The sequence below is a fragment of the Aplysia californica genome, unplaced genomic scaffold, assembly GCF_000002075.1.
Source record: "Aplysia californica isolate F4 #8 unplaced genomic scaffold, AplCal3.0 scaffold00155, whole genome shotgun sequence".
Classification (NCBI taxonomy): Eukaryota; Metazoa; Mollusca; class Gastropoda; order Aplysiida; family Aplysiidae; genus Aplysia; species Aplysia californica.
The window spans coordinates 355,782-376,341 of record NW_004797425.1 but is presented as its reverse complement, the minus strand read 5'-3'; the positions used below and the strand labels follow the sequence as shown (position 1 = coordinate 376,341).

Here is a 20,560-nt window from a genome sequence, read left to right as displayed (position 1 = left end):
GATTCTTTCTGCAGCCTTTCTACTGCTACTCCTTGGCTTCTTCTTACTGCTGTCATTCACTTTCATCCACACCCCTGATCTTCTGGTAGGAAAGATCTACACCTTGCCTTCTCGGACCAGGACAAAAAATCTTGGAGGACCCAAGTGCAAGTTGCGCATGTTTAAAGATCCCTTGGAGGTCTAAAATCGATAAGAGTAGGCTTCGGCCGCCACCCCGGCTAAATTCAAAATTCCCTACCAAATTAAAGGGTTTAATGTGTTCCATGCGCTCATAAGACCTTACGCAGTTGCGAGCGCCGTAAAACACTTACAAAAAAAAACAAAAAACAAGGTGTTACAAGAGTAACAAACACAAAAGAGAAGGAGGAGAGATTTAATAAGGACAATAGATGTTTGGTAGTAAAGAAGGAGCTATTTGGAGCAAACCACACCAGAGCACCCGCAAACCACCCACTTACTAGAGAGTAATTAATAAACAAAGAATAGGAGGAGAGATAAGAACAATAAATGTAGATGTTTGACAGGAATGAAGGAGCAAACCACACCAGAGAACCCACCAACAACCCATGTTAGTAACCAGTAAATCGAGCTGCAAGCTATGCGCATTGCGCTTTCTGTTAGACAATGTCAGCTAGCTAAATTTACCTAACAATCACACAAATATAGACAAAAAACTTCAAAAAGTAGATAAGCACACAAAAGTAGATTAGTCTATGCTCTGCACTAGTCTAGAATGAGAACGCCCGATGCCAGAGATATCATGAAACACACATGCTGTCACATGTTCATGTGTAGGGCCTATGTGGGTATGTGAACTAACTTCTTAAAAGACAATAGACCATGATTAATCAAAAATCAAGTCAAACATACATTCGCTGTCCTTGCTTCACTGGGCCTATACACAATGTGAAGGCCCATTGTTGTGTGTAATAAACGTAGGCAAACAGTACACTGGGGGTGCTTCTCTCTGACTTTGAATCAACATACATGCATTCTAGTGTCTCTTACTGCTGTTTTGCTACAGTGGAACTCTTGTTTCAAAAGGAGATGGACCCCCCCCCCCCCCCCCCCCCTTTTTTTTTTTTAAATAAACAAAAATAACGCAGATTCAACAAATACATAAATGAGCAAGCTCAGATTCAACAAAGCTGATGTGGCTTGTTCATTTTTCTCCTGCAATGAACCTTGTCTATTCTATTCCGGTAAACAATCTAGGGCACCCTACATCGTGAACCATCATTCATTTAGCCTTTTTTTGTGTATATCTTAGGCGACCAATTAGTGGCTTTCTTTCATACGAACACACACATAACTCACTGTTTGCATATGTCGGGGGGAAAGGGGCACAAGCGGTCGGGGTGTGGGTGGAATGCCAGGAGAGATACAAACGCGTCATTTTTCCCCCCGGCTACTAATCAATATATTACAGTGGGATCCTGTTATAACGAGAGGGAGGGGACCGGTGCGAAATGTCCATTATAGCAGGATTCTCGTTATAAGGGATCCAGTAATAAATTCAAGGGAAATAGTAAAGAAGGCCAATTCTATGAGTTTGGTGTTCTGTTTATTCCTTTTTGTATTTCCCCATATGATGATTTTGTTCAACATGATCTCTAGGTCTTACTTGATCAAAAATCGAATCAGGTTTCTTTCTCTAGCACTAGCAATGTTGACAGCTCGGCGCTGGCGATCCGAAAGAAGGGGCTCTGGCTCTAGGCCAACTCGCCCGCTGTGTTGTCCCCCATCCCACCCTGTGGTACGTTGCGTTTACAAAGATAAAGAAGGGAAAAAACGGGGTCTTCGAATAGTGTCTTTATAACAGACTTCTCGTTATTTCAGGACTCGTCAGAAGTGGACTCCACTGTAAAATGATAGGCTCGTTTTGGCATAATCTACATATGAATTGCACACGGGTCTGCAGATACAAACTTTGCCATATACATGTACTTAGTCTTGTACCACTAGGTCCTACACAGCAATACAACTTGTTCGGCAAACAATACTTCATACATGATAGATGACACAGGCGTGCATTTGAACACATCTGCCCTTTTGCACAGTGTGTGCTTAATAGTAGAATTCAATGTAGGCGGATCTCCTCGACTACTCGAGAGATACAGTGTTTCCCTCTTATTCAATAGGTCCCAGGTTCGAAACGTGACAGTGATGGGAAATTTTTCTTCTCTAAAAATGTTCTCCTGTCCAGCTCTCTACTCATTTTCTGCTCCCTCCTCTGGGCTCCCGACTTTTTACTTCTGCTGCTACTCCTTGGCTCCTCACTGCTGTGTTTCAGCCACACCCTGATCTAAGGGTAGGTAAGATCAAACACCTTTCCTTCTCATGTAAGGGCGAAAAAATCTTGGAGATCCAATTTACCTGCACAGAGCATGCTGAAGATCCCTTAGTGGTCCTAAAAGCGATAAGAGTAGGTTTCTGCCAGCACCCGGGCGAAATTCGAAATTCTTCGAAACTGAAAAGGCTTAATGAATGTGTCCCGCACGCTCATATGATCTTATGCATTTGCGAGCGCTTGAATTTTCCAGCATTTCGATATAATATGCAGCGGTTTATATGGCATCAAAGAAATGAAAATGCCTCTCACTAAAAACCAAAAAAATTTCGACTGAGCAAGTCGAAAAGGGGCAAAAAAGCAGGCATATAGGTACCAATTGTTACTTCCTTTATACGTTACTTGAACTTGCTACTGTAATTATCTACCCAAAAACCTCATGTTTGCTATAACGAACACTCGGATTCAATCAAACTGAAGGTCAGGCCCGATAACTTCAATATATCCAAGTTTCACTGTATCAAGAAACAGGTAACACTTGATGAGAGTTGCAAGTGAAGATTGTGTCAACATTCTTTTTGGTGTAGAATATGGGAGCATTTCACTGGAGAGGTGTTGATGGCCTATGCTCCACTGGGAGTTAAAAAGGGCAAGAGAGAGATATGGGAGCATTCCAACTTTTCAATAGTTTTTTTACGAAGACAAAGGAAAAAGTCAGGGATTTTGTTTTCCCTCCGCTAACTGTTGTTTTTGGATAAACCGTGTTCCGTTTGAGAATCCACTGTATTACTGTACATCTAGAAGCCTTTGTTTTTGTGCATGTTTTACAGCAGTTGCAACATCGCAATAAAGTTATATAAGTGCCGAAGAATGGAAGTGTTACGAGAGAGTAACAAACACAAAAAAGAGGGGACATGTGGACGACAGATGTTTAACAGAAAAGAAGGAGCAAACCAAATCAGAAAACCTGCCAACATCTACTAGCCTTTTTTGGTCTTGCTTCCCAAAGAAAACAAAACTGTAAGTGGCACAGAGTAAACAGCAGACAAAAAACAGGAAATCTCGTTTTAGTTTTAGTAGAGGTTTTACAGCACTCGCAAATGCATAAGGTCATATGAGCGCCAGAAGATTAGAGGTGTTACAAGAGAGTAACAAACAAAAAAGAAGAAGGGGAGGTAAGGACGATAGATATTTCATAGGAAAGAAGGAGCAAACCACACCAGAGCACCCGCCAACCACCCACGGAAATCTTGTAACCTACAGCAAAATATTTAGACTGCAAAGACAACAGAGCACGAGGTGCAGCTTCATGGGAAGGAAAAGCACCTACATAGTGGACCACCCACAAAAAACATGTTTGAGAAAAAACACAGAGATGGCAAGGAGACCACAGAGGGATGGAGAACACATATTTGCTGTCCACAGCCAGCTTTAAATAAATATCTCGGAAACTAAAGTAAAATGAAAAAACTCACATTTATTGCATACTACCATGCACACGTTCAGAATAAATCCAGCACACACAATGACATGTACAAATAGGAAATGAGGCTTCCCTGTAAGCACAGATGATGATTACAAAATCAAAATGCCCATCTTGCTTTTGTTTGAAGTGTTGTCTCTGGTTTTAAATACAAAAAAAAAAATTGTACAAAATGTTCAGGGCTCATCACAAGCGAGATATCTATGTTTTTAAAAATAAGTATGCGAAGACCCATTGTGATATCTACATAGGACGTCCTCTTCCCCTGCCCATGGGTGCTCCTCCTTCCTGTCCGGATCGTGGATTTTTAATTGTTTCATCGACAGACAGGATGAGACATGAGGCTTCTGAAGCTGCAGTCAGTGCGTTGATCTTGACTATAGCAGGCTCCCAAACAAAGGCCTCAAAGTTGTCAGAGATGTCTTCCTGCATTATGTTCACACCGGCCCACTTTGAACCTGTGAAATTCAAGAATATAGACGGTGAGAATTGTATCCTGGTCAAGTCACACAATTATTGTGATGGCATAAAAGGTTTGTAAATTTAAGCATGACATACTTCCACTAGGCCTGCGGAAAAGAGCTCAAAGGAAGAAAACGCTGCCTAACTATGTAACGCAGGTATAAACAGATACATTAAAAGAGTTAATTCCAAATAAAATACTCTTTCTCTTTTCAATACTCATTCCACAACTGGTAGTAATTTCCAAGGGAGCCATAAGTCCTCTTTCAAGGGCGTCTTTCATTTAACAGCCCAAATTTCTGCACCAGCAGACAATCTATGAAGGCAACGAAATTTTCAGATTCAGTCGAAATTGTCTAAGAAAACCACCCATTGTTGAGGATTACAGTGGCCATCTTAGACATCCCTCTCTGCCCTTTGCCCCCACCTCACTTACCACTGGATTGGCCAATCACAACGCAGTACCACCGACAGCCTGTTTGGAGCCTGCCTACAGCCCCCAACCCCCTTCCCCCCCAGCTAGAGTTCGCTCGACCTCTCCCGCTGCATCCAAGTTCGGGATTTTCCCTACCCCATTATACCCTGGCACAGGTAATTGAGTTTACATAGAAAAAAGAAAAAAAAAGGCGACTCCGGTAAGGCCCGCTATAGATTCTTCTGTACAAACGTACACAATAGGTTGACTAAGCTAGCCACAGGTATCAGAGAGAGCATTGGAAGTGTAATTGACATTCCAACATTTTTGACAGAAAACTTTGAATGTCTCCGCTATTGTTTTTAATGTCTATTCTGCACAAGAAGTATATCTTTACACAGTTTTGGGCTTTTATAATATTGCTTTTTTTTTGTTGTTGTATACAAGCCTTTCCTGTTGGGGGGGGGGGGGGTTCTTTTTTTTCAGCATTTAGAATTTGAATATTAACAAAAAATTTATGGAACACTTACAACAGACTAAAAAACTGCCATTCTGTTAAAATTCTAAACTTTTGGGCTTTCTACATCTAAACACCTGTCCAACAATACTCTTTATACAAACACTGGATGGCTCACCTGTTGCATGCTTCTGTCTCAGCTTGTTCAGGATGTTGGTCGCATCAAACCCAGCATTATCACAGAGCTGTCTTGGGATGACCTCTAGGGCTTTGGCGTAAGCTGCAATCAGCAGCTGCTCCTTGCCCTGAATGGTGCGCGACTGTTCCCTCAGGTGACTTGACAGTGCCATCTCAATGGCTCCACCCCCTGATGGTGACGAATAGAAAAAAAAATGACATTGTTTTACATTGTTGAGACACACTAAAACACAAGTTCACACCAAAACAATCACATTCCACTGAGAAATGGACAATTGTGAAACTGAAAAAAAATTAATATTTACAAACATAATAAATTTCTTTTTTTTTTTTTTTTTTTTTTTTTAGATCTGTGCTTCTTCTAAGTACACAATCTAGATCTCAGACAGTCTCAGCTCAAATCATGAAAACTACATACAATCCAGTTTCAGAGTTAGCACACTATTTTCTCCTTACCAAACGTTGCAATACTCTCCTTAGGTGAAGCTTAGGCACATCCAGTACACTTTATAATCATGGCGTTGGTGGCCTAGTGGTTAGGCTCTCGGACTCGCAACCGTAAGGTCGTGGGTTCGAATCCTGTCAGGGGCCCGACATTGTGTCCTTGGGAAAGGCACTTTACACGAATTTTCCTCACTTCACCAAGGGGGGAATGGGTACCCCGCTATAGACAGCGAAAGATCTTGTCAGTTTGTTAGTGTTTAAGCGCTTAATCAGCTGCTTGCACTGTATGCTTCCCGGGAAGCTGAGAATGTTTCTGAGTGTTCTATGGTCTGCTAGGGTAATAATATAGTGTAAAGTGCATAGAGCCTGCTGTTGAGCGGGGATATGGGCTATACAAATGCTATTTATTATTATAATCAAATCACGAGGTGTGTCCTTGACCATCAATAATTTATTTATACAGGCACCAGTCATCCATGTCCAGCTGCTGTTTTAGTAGAGTTGAGGCGAGCGGACGGACGGGTTTGTTACTCGCGGATTCAGTCAGAGCGAGCGGGTAACGGACGGCCATGCGAGCGAACTACGAACCTCAACACGGTTGGGGTTTTTTGGGTCTGCTCCACACTTTTACTCTCTCAGCGAGTGGACGGCGGACCTCAAGCCTCAAGTCAGTTCGTTTCTTAGATCCTCTCCACAATTTTATTCTCTGAGTGGGCAGCGAACTCTAGCAGACGAGATACTCGACGCGAGATTAGACCCATCGTCTATTGTTTGTTAATTAGGCCTAATGTTTCAAGCCACTAGCGGTGCCACAGGGAGTGAAGAGGCTGGTGACGTAGTACTATGAGTGTAACCTTTCACCTTGTGTGTGGGAACACTGTTTATGTCCCAATTATCGGGAAGTCGAAGCTTAAAGAATTCCCAAAGTCGAAGCTTAAAGAATTCCCAAAGGCCTTTGGGGTTGTTTTTTTTAGAAAAATTTCCGCCATGAACGCCTAGTTACAATGTGTGTGAGTGGGTGGGGGGGTGTAAGTAGTATCCAATAGAAGGTAGAAGGGGTCGCTGCCCGCTCGCCCGCATGCAGCCTCTCCATCCGCCCGCTCGTTCGCTAAATGAACTGTTGTCTCTGTCCATTGTGTGGCGAGTAGCGAACTACTTTCCACAAACAGACAGTTCGTTACCCGTCCGCTCGTTTGCAGGTAGTGCCAGCGAGTAGTTCGTTACTCGCGGACGCTGATTTAGCTAGCCCGTATGTTTTAGCCACCCCAAGGTGTTTGTGAGTGTGCAAACATAATCAGACTCTGGTGTACTTCAGAGAAAACATTCAACACAAAGAAGCCTGCCCACCCACACAGTGCAAATCTTTTTTAGAAAAAAACAACAGGTGAAGCCATTCTAACGAATCTATATATAACAAGAGGAAAAGTGGTAACACAATAAATATAAAAGAACTGCATACCTGCTACAACTGAATCATTTTTCATTGCTCTCCTCACGATCATAATGGCATCATGCAAGGATCTGTGGGTCTCTTCCATAAACTGCTCTGCTCCACCACGAAGAATGATTGTACAGGTCTTTGCCTGGGGACACCCCTTGAAGAAATTGAACCTGTAAAACAAAAAATATCCGTTGTAACATTAAAACCTGATTAGAATTTATGGGAGACATTCTGAAAAGTAAACAGCTATTTTGTTTTGTAGTAGGAGGAGTTTTACGGCAATTGCAACATTATCAAGTCATGAAAATGCCAAAGATAGGTGTTACAAGAGAGAAACAAACATAAAAAAGGAGATATAAGGAAGAAAGTTGTTTGACACAAACGAAGAAGTAAACCACACCAGAGCACCCATCAACCACCCACAGCTATTTTGTGCTTGGGGGGAGAAAAAATAAACATCACCCTAAATTTATGTATTATGCTAGGGGGCAAGCGCACGACAGACTTACAAAACCTAAAAACTATATAAAAAGCTGACCTTGCGCAGGCATCCTCATATCACATACCTCATATTTCTAAAGAGGAAAAGAAACAATAAAAAAAAGACAGAAAACGACAGAGAATTAAAAAGAGAATAACTCCTACAGTCTGCACCTCATTTTTACTTTGACTACATACCCCTGCCCGTGAAATAGAGAGTCGAGGGCCAAAGGGTTCCAAAAATAAATTTTTTTTCAGCTGACAGAACGTAAAGAATTATTGATCAGAAAAATGTGCCCAGAACAATCTACCAGTGGCCCAAACTCTACCGTTACTCTACACACTCCCTACCCCCCCCCCAAACATACTTTCAAATACAAAAACTTACAAACTTACTAATAGTTCAGGCCACTTTGTCATTCATTTGACAAAGTACAGACACCTACTGTTTCATCTATTAGAAAAACCATATAGACACCTATGAGATGTTTCACCAAAGACAAGCAGAATAATCAATTATTCTTTCAGGATTTTTTATTTTTTTTAATGTGTATTCTACTAACCTTTCTCCACCAACTTGGTTCTCCTCAAAGGTTTCACATGAGCCCAGAACATCAGCAGTCATGTTCTGTACAGATGTCTGAATGGAGCCACCACATGCTTTCATGGTACGCTTCAGGTCCTCATCTGGCACACGGCCTGCACAGAACATGTCCCTGGAGAGGAAACAAAACAGAAAATAGAATCAATTTTTGATGTACAGCTTCAGCATTCAAAATTCAAAAGCTATGGTTTTTCAATAAAATATTACGCTAAGCTGTCAACTAAAGTGTGGTAAAAAATTTACGGTGCAACTTATCAAATATTTCCACACTTATCTAACATAAACTCTCCAGCTTTTGCAAAATGACTTGTATCCATTTGTCTTATTAGTTCAACATTTTTTTAAACACCCGCTAGCTTCATTCTGGAAAATTCCTCAATAAACAAGAATAAAAAAATAACGGGTGGCTTCTACAGATTTTAAAAGGTTTACATTCCATGAGCTTGGACATAGAACTTTAAAAAATAAGTCTGCCCTTTCTTCTCACTGCGACAGTAAGCTTATTGAACACATGTTTTGAGAACCTGTAGTGCAAGAAAGTGTTCACTATAAAATTAATTTTTTGTAACAAGTTTCGCTACTAAAGAGTGTCATTGGTGAGCAGTGATATAAGCCATATAAGCGTATGCAAAATGTATGTGAATAGCGGGAAGTTTTGTGAGCAATCCCATTTTCCACATGACAGAGATTGCAATAGAAATAAATTTCTTGTTTGGTTTATTAAAAGTGAACAAAATTTTTTTTTAACCCTGGAAGCGCGCAGGCCCTATATAAAGGGCGTGAGCCGGGCTACCCGGGAAGCGCGCAGGCCCTATATATAAGGCTGACCTACTTCGACCAGGAAGCGCGCAGGCCCTATATAAAGGGCATAGACGCTGACCCTTTTCAATGGAAAATTCCAGTGTTCCTTATATGGAAATGACGTAGTCAATTACAGGCCAAAGTTATAAATAGTGACCAATGACTTTGCAAGTTATCTTGACCTCGTAGAGCGTCTCTTGGCCGAGATATCGATCGATAAAGTGACGCGGTCCCGCTGAGTGACTACACGCTATGTGTTATCACTTGTTTCGCCCTGCTGATGTATTAATTGTTGAGTCTATCGCGTTCTCAGCTTTGTTTGTATTTATTTGATCGCTAATCATATTTGAATGGCTCATTCTATCAGCTTAAAGAAAATATATGCTTTTATATGCTTTTTATCATCCGTTGAGTCGTAAATGGTCATTTTTCAGTAGCAGGTATACATTTCGGGTATCTCAGCTGTTTCCCCCCCGCCAAACCCCAATGTTTACAACTGATCAGCCGTGGCGGCGAGGCATTTTTGGCGGGTTACTTCCGGTGAAACGCTGAGCGCTTCTAGGGTTAACATAGCACTTTTTTCTAGGTACCAGTGAATAGCCACCGGGAAAGGCCCAGGATTCAATGAGTTAAAACAAAAAAGTTTCACATTACCTGTCTGCAAAGTACTGTGTTGCCACATCTCCAATCGGGAGCTTAGACAAGACCACTTTGGCTCCAGACTTGTGGATGCTCTCCAGTTTGTCGTACAAGATCTTCCACTCGGCATCCACAATACTTTGATACTCCTGGAAGCAATGCAAAATTTGGCATTCAAATATAAACTCCAAATGGCATTGAACAATAGTAAGGAATACGGAAGAGAAGAAAAGCTATAAAAGGAGGGGGGGGGGGGAATGTTCAATGTGAAAAGACTTTTTGACTGATTTTACAAGAGTTGGCACATATCTTTCCAAGAAAGGCTAGGGATGTCAAAAAAAGAGAAGCAACAACCTACAAACTTAGAAAATTTTATACATAAGTTTTCAAATCAAATTCTTTCTAATGACATTAGCACATACTGAAATTTGACTTTTTTGTACCTCAACAGAGTCCACTCTGACTTCAGCATTTTCCCTCTCTGCCTTCAGTTCCAGTTCCACATTCAAAAGAGCAATCTTTGGGTTGTAATATTTCTTCCTTTGCATTTCAAATCCAGCATAGCTGAATGTTTTCTTAAAAGCCACACCAGCAACAAGAAGTGATTCCTGAAAAATGTAAATATTTTGAATTAGCAAAAAATCCCGGCACAAATGGAGACATCAAAAAGACAGGTCAATATGAAATTCCACACAATGCCAGACAAAAATGCTCGGCTTTTAAATAGTTATATTTCTAGTGCTTATCAAATCGGTTACACCTACCCAATAACGAAGGAACGGTAAACACAACCTCCCCCCCCCCCACCCAAAAAAAACCCAACAACAACTAGACACCACTGTAGCAGCAAGGGTGGGCGTGTTTTCCACAATACTGTTGCGGAAATTTCAAAAAGCGCTGTTTTTAACAAAAATGAAAATAGACGTCTGCTGCAACAAAGAAACCTTACAGCACACACACCCCAAATTGGAGATCAGAGCATTTAAAACTAGACAGACAAAAATGTACCAGCTAAGTATCCAAACTCAGCAAAATCCCCATACATTTAGAAAGGGAAAAATTCCAGGTCACAAAGCAGAGGCTTCAACACTTGACATCTTTCTTATTGACCGTGCAATTCATTCTAAATTTCAAAGTGCATTAACCATTGTTATTAGTCATCTGGTACAACTAAAATAAGTTTTTTTCTCAAGTCACAATATTTTATGAGCATTGCTACTAAAGAATAATGGTTAAGACTTTTTTCTACCCCTCTCCTAAACAAAACAAGTGTTCTGTGGATGGGCAAAAATACAAATGGAACATGAGTGATATTTACCAAAGGCCAGAAAGATCTGTAGTCAACTTCAACAGAACCATCACTTAACAGTTGGTCCAAAGCATTTCAAAATAAGAGAAGAACCACAACAATGAAAGTGCCTACCTCCAGACCACCACCCTGGACCTTCTTGATGCCAATCATGTTGAGGGGGAGCAACTCATCCAACATTTGAACAGCATCCACCACCATCTTTGAGAAAAATTCCTTGTGGGCAGCCACCAGTTTGGAGCTGAGGGCTGTTGCTGCACATTTCTCCAGCAGTTCCCTCAGTTCTCTGGAAATATGACAAGTTTTCACACACGTCAGCTGGTATCACAACAATTATAACGACATTTATCCACTCTTTGTTCATCAAATTGCAAAAGTCAAAAGCTTTTAATTAAATTTTGATTCACATTATTACAAAACAATAAATCCGACTACCGGCCTTCAAGGCGTATACTATAATACCTAACATGCTTTAGGGATTCCCATTTGTGTTTACCTATGAACCTAAACGCCCAGAATTCTGAAAAGTTATATAGGATACCAATGAACCAAGATACACCGTAATCGAAATCAACTACAGTAAAACCTGCCCTAACAGCCACCTGTACAAACGGCCACTTTCCATTTCCCCCCTTGCGTTTTTTCTATATAATTTAACTTTGTAAAACGAGCACCTGTCCAACGCGGCCACCATATTTTAACACACAACCCCTATCACACTAAGCAATTACACCTGTCTTAGACGGCCACCTTAGTGACTCCATTACGTTTAGTCATAAATTGTGCATTGGCCCCTGGCGTTGTGGGCGAGCCGTCACAATTCAATCACCTGTCGTTGTTAGGTAGTCCCTTCAACCGGTCATGTTGCGTTGGCCCCTCCCACTGTTGACCAATAGCTACCAATTTTCAACTGCTGGTGAGGTAAGCGTGTGATCCCTCATTACCCATAAGCCCTGCCCAGAACTCGTACACAAATCGTAAGTGAGATGAGTGGTCACTGTTTACCCAGTCTGTAACAAAGTAGCAATGGACGTCAACATGAACTTGTGACAGAAGCGTCGCTCGTTCTCCGAGCGGTGGCCACCCATGTGTTTGTTTTAACATGGCACTCGGTTTTCCTCGTCCGATACATTTCGTTCTATTGTCACCCTTGTGCAAAATCAGCGACAAAATAAAAATTACAAACAATACAAACCACCACCACCAACAACAACAACAACAAAAACAACAATGCGGCTACTTTCGATTGGGATCTCAGATGGGAATGGTTTGTATTCATCATCTTGATCAGTCGAGCCTAAGACGGCCACCTGTCTTATACGGCCACTTTTCTCCTTGACAATGGGTGGCCGTCTTACAAAGGTTTGACTGTATTTTATAAATTCAAAAGCTCAAAACTGAAAATCTGTTTTTCTCCCATCTTATTACAAATATTGAATGCTACCTTCATTTAAATCTTAAAGTCTGAACAATGTATGGCTTCATACTAATGACACACAGGTCGGCCCCGTCAGAATTATGGACATATCAATCACTTAAAAGTTATATGAAACATTTATTTCACGGCAATAACTTCTTATCCATATTGCAACAAGATACGCACTGCATGGTCCACATACCACATGGCAGATTCTATAAATAAGCCAAAATTAACTTTAAAAAAATATGAAACATAAACAGCAAGTAAGCATTACACAACTTACTTGGGGTCATCCTTTTTGATTCCGACAGCAATGTCACCAATTTTCTTTAGAGCCTGTAGTAGAAACAAAGTCAAAACTAGGCATCTGGCAGCATTTTGTTTCTTGCTCTATTTTTACTTTGCATTATATTCAACATGAGCCACTGACAGACAAGCAGCGTGTTAAACTTTAAAACAACAGCACATAACAATATCCTGATAAAAAAACAATTCAACATAAGTCTTAATCCATAGCAAAATAACTTTCAGCAAGGCATGAAAACAAGCTCCATTCCAAAAAGTACAACATAATCTGATGACTATCCTAAGAACTCCATTTTAACACATACTACATGGAGTATTTAGCACTTATACTGGCAATGTGAATCAGGTTCAACCAAACCTGACTAAATTTATAAACACAATGACGGTTTAAGTGATGAAATAGTCAGGAGCTAATTTTCTCAAGTGCATTAATGTAAGATGCACCATCACAATTCCTCCCACTACCCCTAAAATGAGTAAAATATTTAAATTATACTCTGAACATAAGAACCATTCTTTCATATATACATGGTATAAGACAACTCCAGTTATACCTTAAGTAACTACTACTCATAGCACAAAATGGACAATCTGGAAATAAAAATACGAGAAAGCAAGCATTCCTATTCCAGGAGCTTGGCACCAAAATAATGCCCTAGACAAACTTTTCAGAGCTGCACATACTGCCTCTAACCTCTTTGACATTAATACCCCCCCCCACCAAAAATAATTTCTGAGTGGCAAATCAATCACAAAACTTATTACTTAGACTGATATCACTCTAACTACCCCAATATTAACAACATACCATGGCCAAGGCTTTGCGTACTGCCCGCACAATAATCTGTGGGTGCACACCTTCATCAACAAAGGGCTTGAACTGTTTCAAGAATTCTCCAGCAAGAAGCGTAACTGATGTTGTGCCATCTCCAACCTGAAACAAAAGAATTCATGGAATAAATTTGAAGTCTGCCTTTAGATACAGTCAAACCTGCTCTAACGGCCACCGGCATCAGACAATCTCTCGTACAAATGACCGCTTCCAATTTTCCTCCCTAGCATTTTGGTTTTTCACATGACACTATACAAGACGTCCACCAAGACATCCATTTTTTGTTCTTGACAACAATGGATGGCGGTCTCAGACAGTTTTAACTGTACATGCTTGCAAGACCAAAAATAATTATCAAAGCAGGAAAATACACCAGGAAAACTGATCTGGTACCACTACACAATCTCTTCATTTTTTGTCTGAGGCAGCCCATTAACAAGTAAGGTGAGGGAAACATTAAAAAATTGTTAGTGAAGAGTTTCAAATTTCACAGCAAAGAAATAAACAAAAATTATACGCATGTCTTCGTGGAGGAAGCAGTTTGAATAGATAAAATGATAAATTATTATAATAACAGCCTTTTCGTCTAGTGCACATCTCCGCTCAACAGCAAGCTCTATACACATAATTACAATCTATTCTATAATTACCCAAGTAGACCTTAAAACACTCAGAAACATTCTGGGCTTCCCAGGAAGCATACAGTGCAAGATCGGGACAACACACATTCAAACAACAACAAACTGACAAGATCTTTCACTGTCCATAGTCAGGTACCCATTACAACCTGGGTGAAGTGAGGAATATTCCTTTAAAGTGCCTTTGCCAAGGAAGGAGCAACGTCAGGCATCTCATGATATTTGAACCCACTACCTTTCCAATACGGACCCCAAAATCTAACCAACAGACCACCAACACCACATAACCAAGCAAAAAGCAATTGAAATAATTGAATATTGAATTTGAAACTAACACTAATACAAAAGTATTTCCATAAAATCTATTAAAGCCATATTAAACCATTCACGTGGTGGGTGCTTCAACCTTGCCTTCCAGGGCCAACCTACACTGAGTGGAACATTAAATTCCAGAGGGGCAGAGATACTAAGCCAGAATCAAACTCACACACGTATCACATGAAGAGCTCAACCATTACACCTAGACACCACTAAGAGACAAATAAATTATGAAACTTGTTCTAGTTTAACACTCAAAAAGAAAAACATTCAATACCACTAGAAAACGAAAAGCCTTCACGTCTTGAATCTTAAAAGTATTTAAGTGACACAGCAGGCCTACATCTCCAACAAAAAAAAACCCCAATAGCTATCAAAGTATAAAAAGAACAAAATACGCACCTTCCCCACATCTTCATATATAAAATTTTAAAGGTATAGAATAATCTAACATTAAAATATTGAAAATAAAAGAAATAGCTTTCTTCCTTTTGCTCTGCATCAGAAAATACCTCAGAATCTTGAGACTTGGCAATATCCACCAAGGTTTTCGCAGCTGGATGAACAATATCAAGTGTCTTCAGAATGGTTGCTCCATCGTTGGATATAACAACACCACCTGTAAATATTGAACAAAAAAATTAATTAAATAAAACGCAAATGGCTCTTCAAAAACAACAATTCTGATTAAACCAAATGTGAGCAAAGAAAGGTAGAGTGAAAACAATATGAAAGTAACTTCCTCTGAACAAACTAACCAGCAATAGAATAAAACAAACTTGTATTACCATTACCATTGAGTGAGTGTTACAGCAAAAACAGTTCTCTTATAATTCTTTTGCCATGAGAGTTTTCACAATCCTCCCTAAAGGTAGGATTAAATTTTGAGGAAAAAAAATCAGTCTCCACAACCCAATTAGACTTAGATAAAAAGATTATTATACAATAAAATGTGTATTTTCATGTCAATTACAATAAGTCATGCAAATATTTTAAACGAACCTGCACATCTTGATGTCGTTTACAGTAGGAAGAGGCAGGCGTACTTAATGACAGCTAGACAGCTGGGCTAGCCGTACTTATATGATGGCTAGACTGACAAACAGCAAAAAATAGGCCTATTGAATTGTAAATTAATTTATTTTAGTTCTTAATACCTAAAGCATATATTTGTATTTGGGACGAAACCAAAAGGTGCCTTACTGACAGTGCATGTATTTTAAATCTGAATAATTAACTAATAAGACCTGTGTACTCAACAGGTTTCTAATAGGGCCTAAAATAAGTACAGCCAGACTGCCATGCTAGCCGTACTTAGACGGCTAGGTTTAAGTACAGCTCGATTGGTAGGCTAGCCGTTCTTAATAATGATGAAAGAAAATTGTAAATACAATTTTAGTTTGCAATACCTAAAGTATTTGTATTTCAGACGAAACCAAAAGGTGCCTTACTGACTGACATGCATATATATTTTAAACCTGAATAATTATTAGATCTAATGAGACCTATTGACTCAACAGGTTTCGGCCAATAGGGCCAAACTTTGATCTAAGTACGGCTAGCCATTGCCGTCAACTAGCCACTTCGTTTACAGTAAGCTGTACGAGACAGATCAAATATAACTTAATGCCAGTCCAATCAGTAGGCTCTGATTTTATCAAATCACTTGGCAAATCTGCCTACAATATCACAGAAACTTACAGCCCTCAGAAAATTTAATAGGGTTGGGAAATTGATTACCTTTGTCATCCACAATGAGTTTATCCATGCCCCTGGGGCCAAGAGTTGTGCGGACAGCATCAGCGATGGTCTGACAGGCACTGATGTTGCTCAAAATCTGAGGCTTGCCTTGTGAGGTGTCAGTGCCCTCTTTCAACAGAATAATTGGTGCATTCTGCAACAAGAATAGAAAAATTAAAATAAATGCACCATGCGAAGTCAGCAATACCATGAAATCTCATCAGATTTTATACTACGCTACATAGACCTAACTATAGTCTAGTGTCAGTGTACACTTTGACAATGTTTAAATTTTGGTCTTGGAATGGACTGAATGAAAAGAAAGTGCTATTATTGGCTGAGGCTGGGGTCTGAGGATGAAATTGAAAGCTTGTTTTGAATTTGAAGAACTTTTGTATTTTGTAAGGCTTACCCTACGTTTCTTCAATGAATTTGGTCTCCACAACTCGGTAAGCCCGATATCCTACCTATTTTACATAATTAAATCAATGATAATCAGGTAAGATTGAACTTTGGTGGACCCACCGCTAGGAGGGGCCGGAACTACTTTTTTTGGGCGTCGTGTGATGCCATGCGCTGGTCCACTGTACTTCCTTGCGCGGCCTAGCATCGCGAGCGCGCTCTCTCTGCTCTTCCTCCCTTGCCTGCATCCTCTCACTTCGGGCACATATAGTCAACTGAAAGTTTCTGCCGGATTTTTCGACGGCAAAGCCCTCGAGTGCGCGCAAGTGGCTAGACCCAAGCGCTGATTGGTCAATCTAGTCTCCCCCTCTCTTCACTGGTCCGGTAAACTTCACCCGCGCCTCTATCTCTCATGGTATCTCTAGTCTTAGGCTTAGCCTAGGCTGGCAAAGTGGGTCCACTAAAGTTCTTCGGCAGAGCCAACTATTTAAAATGTTCCTGGTCCACTTTTCTTTTCTCTCTTTATTATTGATTTGAATGTAGTCTATCTATGTGTGTTTTCTTAATTATTACTGTAGCCAGGGGGGCAGGCCCCCTGAAACCCTCCACCCACCCCTGGCTGTCGAATACTAGATCTATAAGTTATCATAACTTAATTAAGTGCTGAAAGTGCGGTCCACCAAACGTAAGCCAGCCTCCAAGAAATTACGCAACAATGGGCAATTGCGGGCTCACGCGCACGCATGCTAATTTGCATTGTTTGAACTGATAGGTCATCTGGGTATCTCTGCATTGCTGCATTGTCCCGTTCATTTTAGTTAGTACCTTGTTTGTCGATGAGGCATGATGTCGAACAATGGCTTCCTATCATGACTATTTTTGTCGTTTAGCAGAGATTTTACATTCCATTGTAACGACAACATGCAATTGTGGTGCATATTTTTCGTCATTAAAGGATTTAAGAAATTTGGAGGTGCCAGAACAGACAGTGCAGGAAGAAATTAAAATGCAGGTCGGTTTACAACTTTGTCTCGTTCCCCCCCCTCTCTCTCTCTCTCTTTCGTGGCATTCTCGCAGCCCTCACTCACCCCGCCTCGCGTCGCCTGGAACAAGTCTCACTCACTCCGCCTCGCATCGTCGGGAACTAGTTTGCGTAGCAGTCGATTAGGACCCATGACTGTATAGGTCCGTTGTTTGCCTAATGCGCATTAATACATATAAACACGGTGGGTCCACCAAAGTTCAATCAAGCCGAGAGTCATACTGTCACTAGATCTAATCTAGATCTAGATCTAAATCTAGATCTAGATCTAGATAGATCTACCCACATACATTATTCATGATCAAAATATTTGGAACACAATTTTGAAACCTGAAACGGAAAATAGCGGACGTGTTAGGAATTGGAATTTTTTTCAGCTAATTCCTATGTTGAGTTGAGATCGAAGCCAACGACTTGATCTGGATTCTACACATTTCTCGTAGATCTAGAAATGGGTTAACAAGTACAGTCAAGACTGAATGACCAAATATTTGATTCACATGAGTCATGGGTGGTTGAAGTTGCAGCAGTCACTCTATTCTCAGTCTAATAATAACAAGGTAACCTAATAACAAACAACACCCAGTCTAGACCAGATCTCTCTACTTACTATACTAGTCTAGATCTAGATCTAGTTATAGTTGCTAGGCTTCAATAATAGAGACACAACATCTGAGATAACATTAAATTCAAAGACCAGGACCATATCACCATGGCATTGTCCATTTATTCCAGAAACTAGATTTGTTGACTACACACACTACACGGAACATTCTGGAAGACGGACGCCGCTGTTGCTAGACAAATCAGTTCGATGTATCAGTTCGAAATTAGCTTCATACATAAATTCTCTAAGCAATCATTTGCTTCATACATTTTGATTTCAAATACAACCAATCATTTAATTTCAAACAAAAGAAAACTATGGATGGCAACCGATACACAATCAACCGTTTCATGCTCTTCACTTACCATTCTCGACATTGTTGAGGCCGATTTGGAAGAACGGTAACTCTGCTTAGGAATTCAACTGACAATGCGTAACCGGGTATAAACTTCCGGTCTTCAGGTACATTCGCATAATATTTACATGTAGTTACATGCATTTATGAATCTCTTCTTTCAATAATTTTGTCAGATTTCGTGTTAAACCCAGTTCAGAAACAGGTTCAACATTGAATTGAATTTAAACGCAGCACGACAGTACACGCCGGAACAGTCTTTTCTTCAAGGGAAGTTACAAAAAGGACAACAGCTTAGTTAATAATTAAGCTGAATTTATGTTTATATGCAATATAAGGTTTATTATGTCGTTACAACAACAACAATGACATGGGTCAGTTCTTATTAAAATTTCTCTGCACAGGACATGTCTACAGAAAAAATGCAAAATCTGGAAGACTAAAAAAAGGGGGGGGAGCTTTGAGGTCAACTTCGTGAAATTCCAGCGGGGGGAGGGGGGGGGGTGTTTTCGAATACATGTATATATTATTATGTACCATTTCCAATGAAGCAGTGAAGCAATGTAGATTCTAGCAGTAATAAGAGTAGCCTGGAATATTTTTTTAAAAATGATTTTTCGATTTCCGATGGGGGGGGGGGGGGGGGGGGGGCATTGTTTTTGCACGGTTTGGGTAGTTGTTACGCTTTTCTTTTCTTCCGTGTTAAAAATCCTTTTTATCGGGTGCCATAGGTTATAATACCTTTAATTCGTATCAGACAACCATTGACTTTGAAAAAGTAAGTAATTATAGTAGGCAGGGGAGTGGCGACACTTCAACAGAAGGTGGCGCCAAGAACAAATTTGTGCATAACAAATAGTTATATTGCCTACTTATTACAGGCCTATAAACTGTAGACCTACTATATACGCCTCTTCGTTTAATTTTAATACTGATACAGGGACACCTACTTCCACGCGAGAAGAATAGATATGTGCGGGTACAATATTTTATAGAGAGAGAACTGATGATAAAGAACCAAGTTCGGCGCTCAAGATGCGCACAATCACATCACAATTTAATTGTTCACACACAAAACAATAACTTCCCACGGATCAACAGAAAAGCACATAAAACATTCTCAGTCAAGAACACGCATGCACTTGCCCTCCGGGCGTCTTGACATAATGACCCCATTCCCTGATTCACGCGCAGTTCTTGTTTCTAGAAAGCAAACAATAATACGCAATAAAACCTATTTTTAGACGGTTCGCAACGATGCTATGTCCAGGCTAACTTTACTAACTACCACTCCACCCCCTCCCTACCATACAGGCGCCAAATCCATCTCGGCCAAGGAGATTAAAAGTAAAAAGTTCTAAACTCCCTGATCTCGGCCCTTTGGCCCAACAGTCTCTTAGTGTGATGGGAGTAGGCCTACCTGTTCTAGCACTTTTTGGCAGAGTTATGTTCTTGGTGATATCTCTTTTGTCTTCCGTCAAATGTCTGGCTGGGGTATTGGAGAAACTGTTCTGCTATTCTTGGAAAGAGAACCCTCTTTTCAACTGATTGAATCAAATAGTTTATAGATCATTTTGAATTAGTTTGACCAGACTTCCCTCCTAAACAATGAACACCCAGATGGGTTCAGGCAGAGACACTGGTTCAGGAAGTGTAGAATTCTGTGGGTAGCGCCGATCTGGGCTCGGCGCCCTCGGTGACGTCAGACGTAGGGAACGAAAGACGCGGGGAGACCCGTGCGACCGGCAACGGGAGGCTTACCCGCCCTCCTCCCACTAGCCTAATTATATACACCTTAACTAAAGACTGGAGTACTTAGGGATGAACACAGAGATTTGTTTGAAAAAAATATTGAGACATTTAGTTAAGTTTTGGAA

General features: G+C 40.4%; 1 protein-coding gene across 1 annotated transcript; it reads right to left on the bottom strand.

Annotated features, from left to right (window-relative positions):
- Positions 1 to 3,747: 3,747 nt before the first annotated feature.
- Positions 3,748 to 18,801, bottom strand: LOC101850715 (T-complex protein 1 subunit eta). Its single transcript, XM_005097457.3, has 12 exons — positions 18,694 to 18,801; positions 16,278 to 16,431; positions 15,050 to 15,156; positions 13,558 to 13,683; positions 12,727 to 12,779; positions 11,138 to 11,309; positions 10,158 to 10,322; positions 9,730 to 9,863; positions 8,234 to 8,386; positions 7,209 to 7,360; positions 5,286 to 5,474; positions 3,748 to 4,231 (listed from the first exon to the last, which is right to left on the bottom strand). Exons 1-12 carry the CDS (start codon positions 18,703 to 18,705, stop codon positions 4,017 to 4,019), a joined length of 1,632 nt encoding a protein of 543 aa, XP_005097514.1. The 5' UTR covers positions 18,706 to 18,801; the 3' UTR covers positions 3,748 to 4,016.
- Positions 18,802 to 20,560: the final 1,759 nt, after the last annotated feature.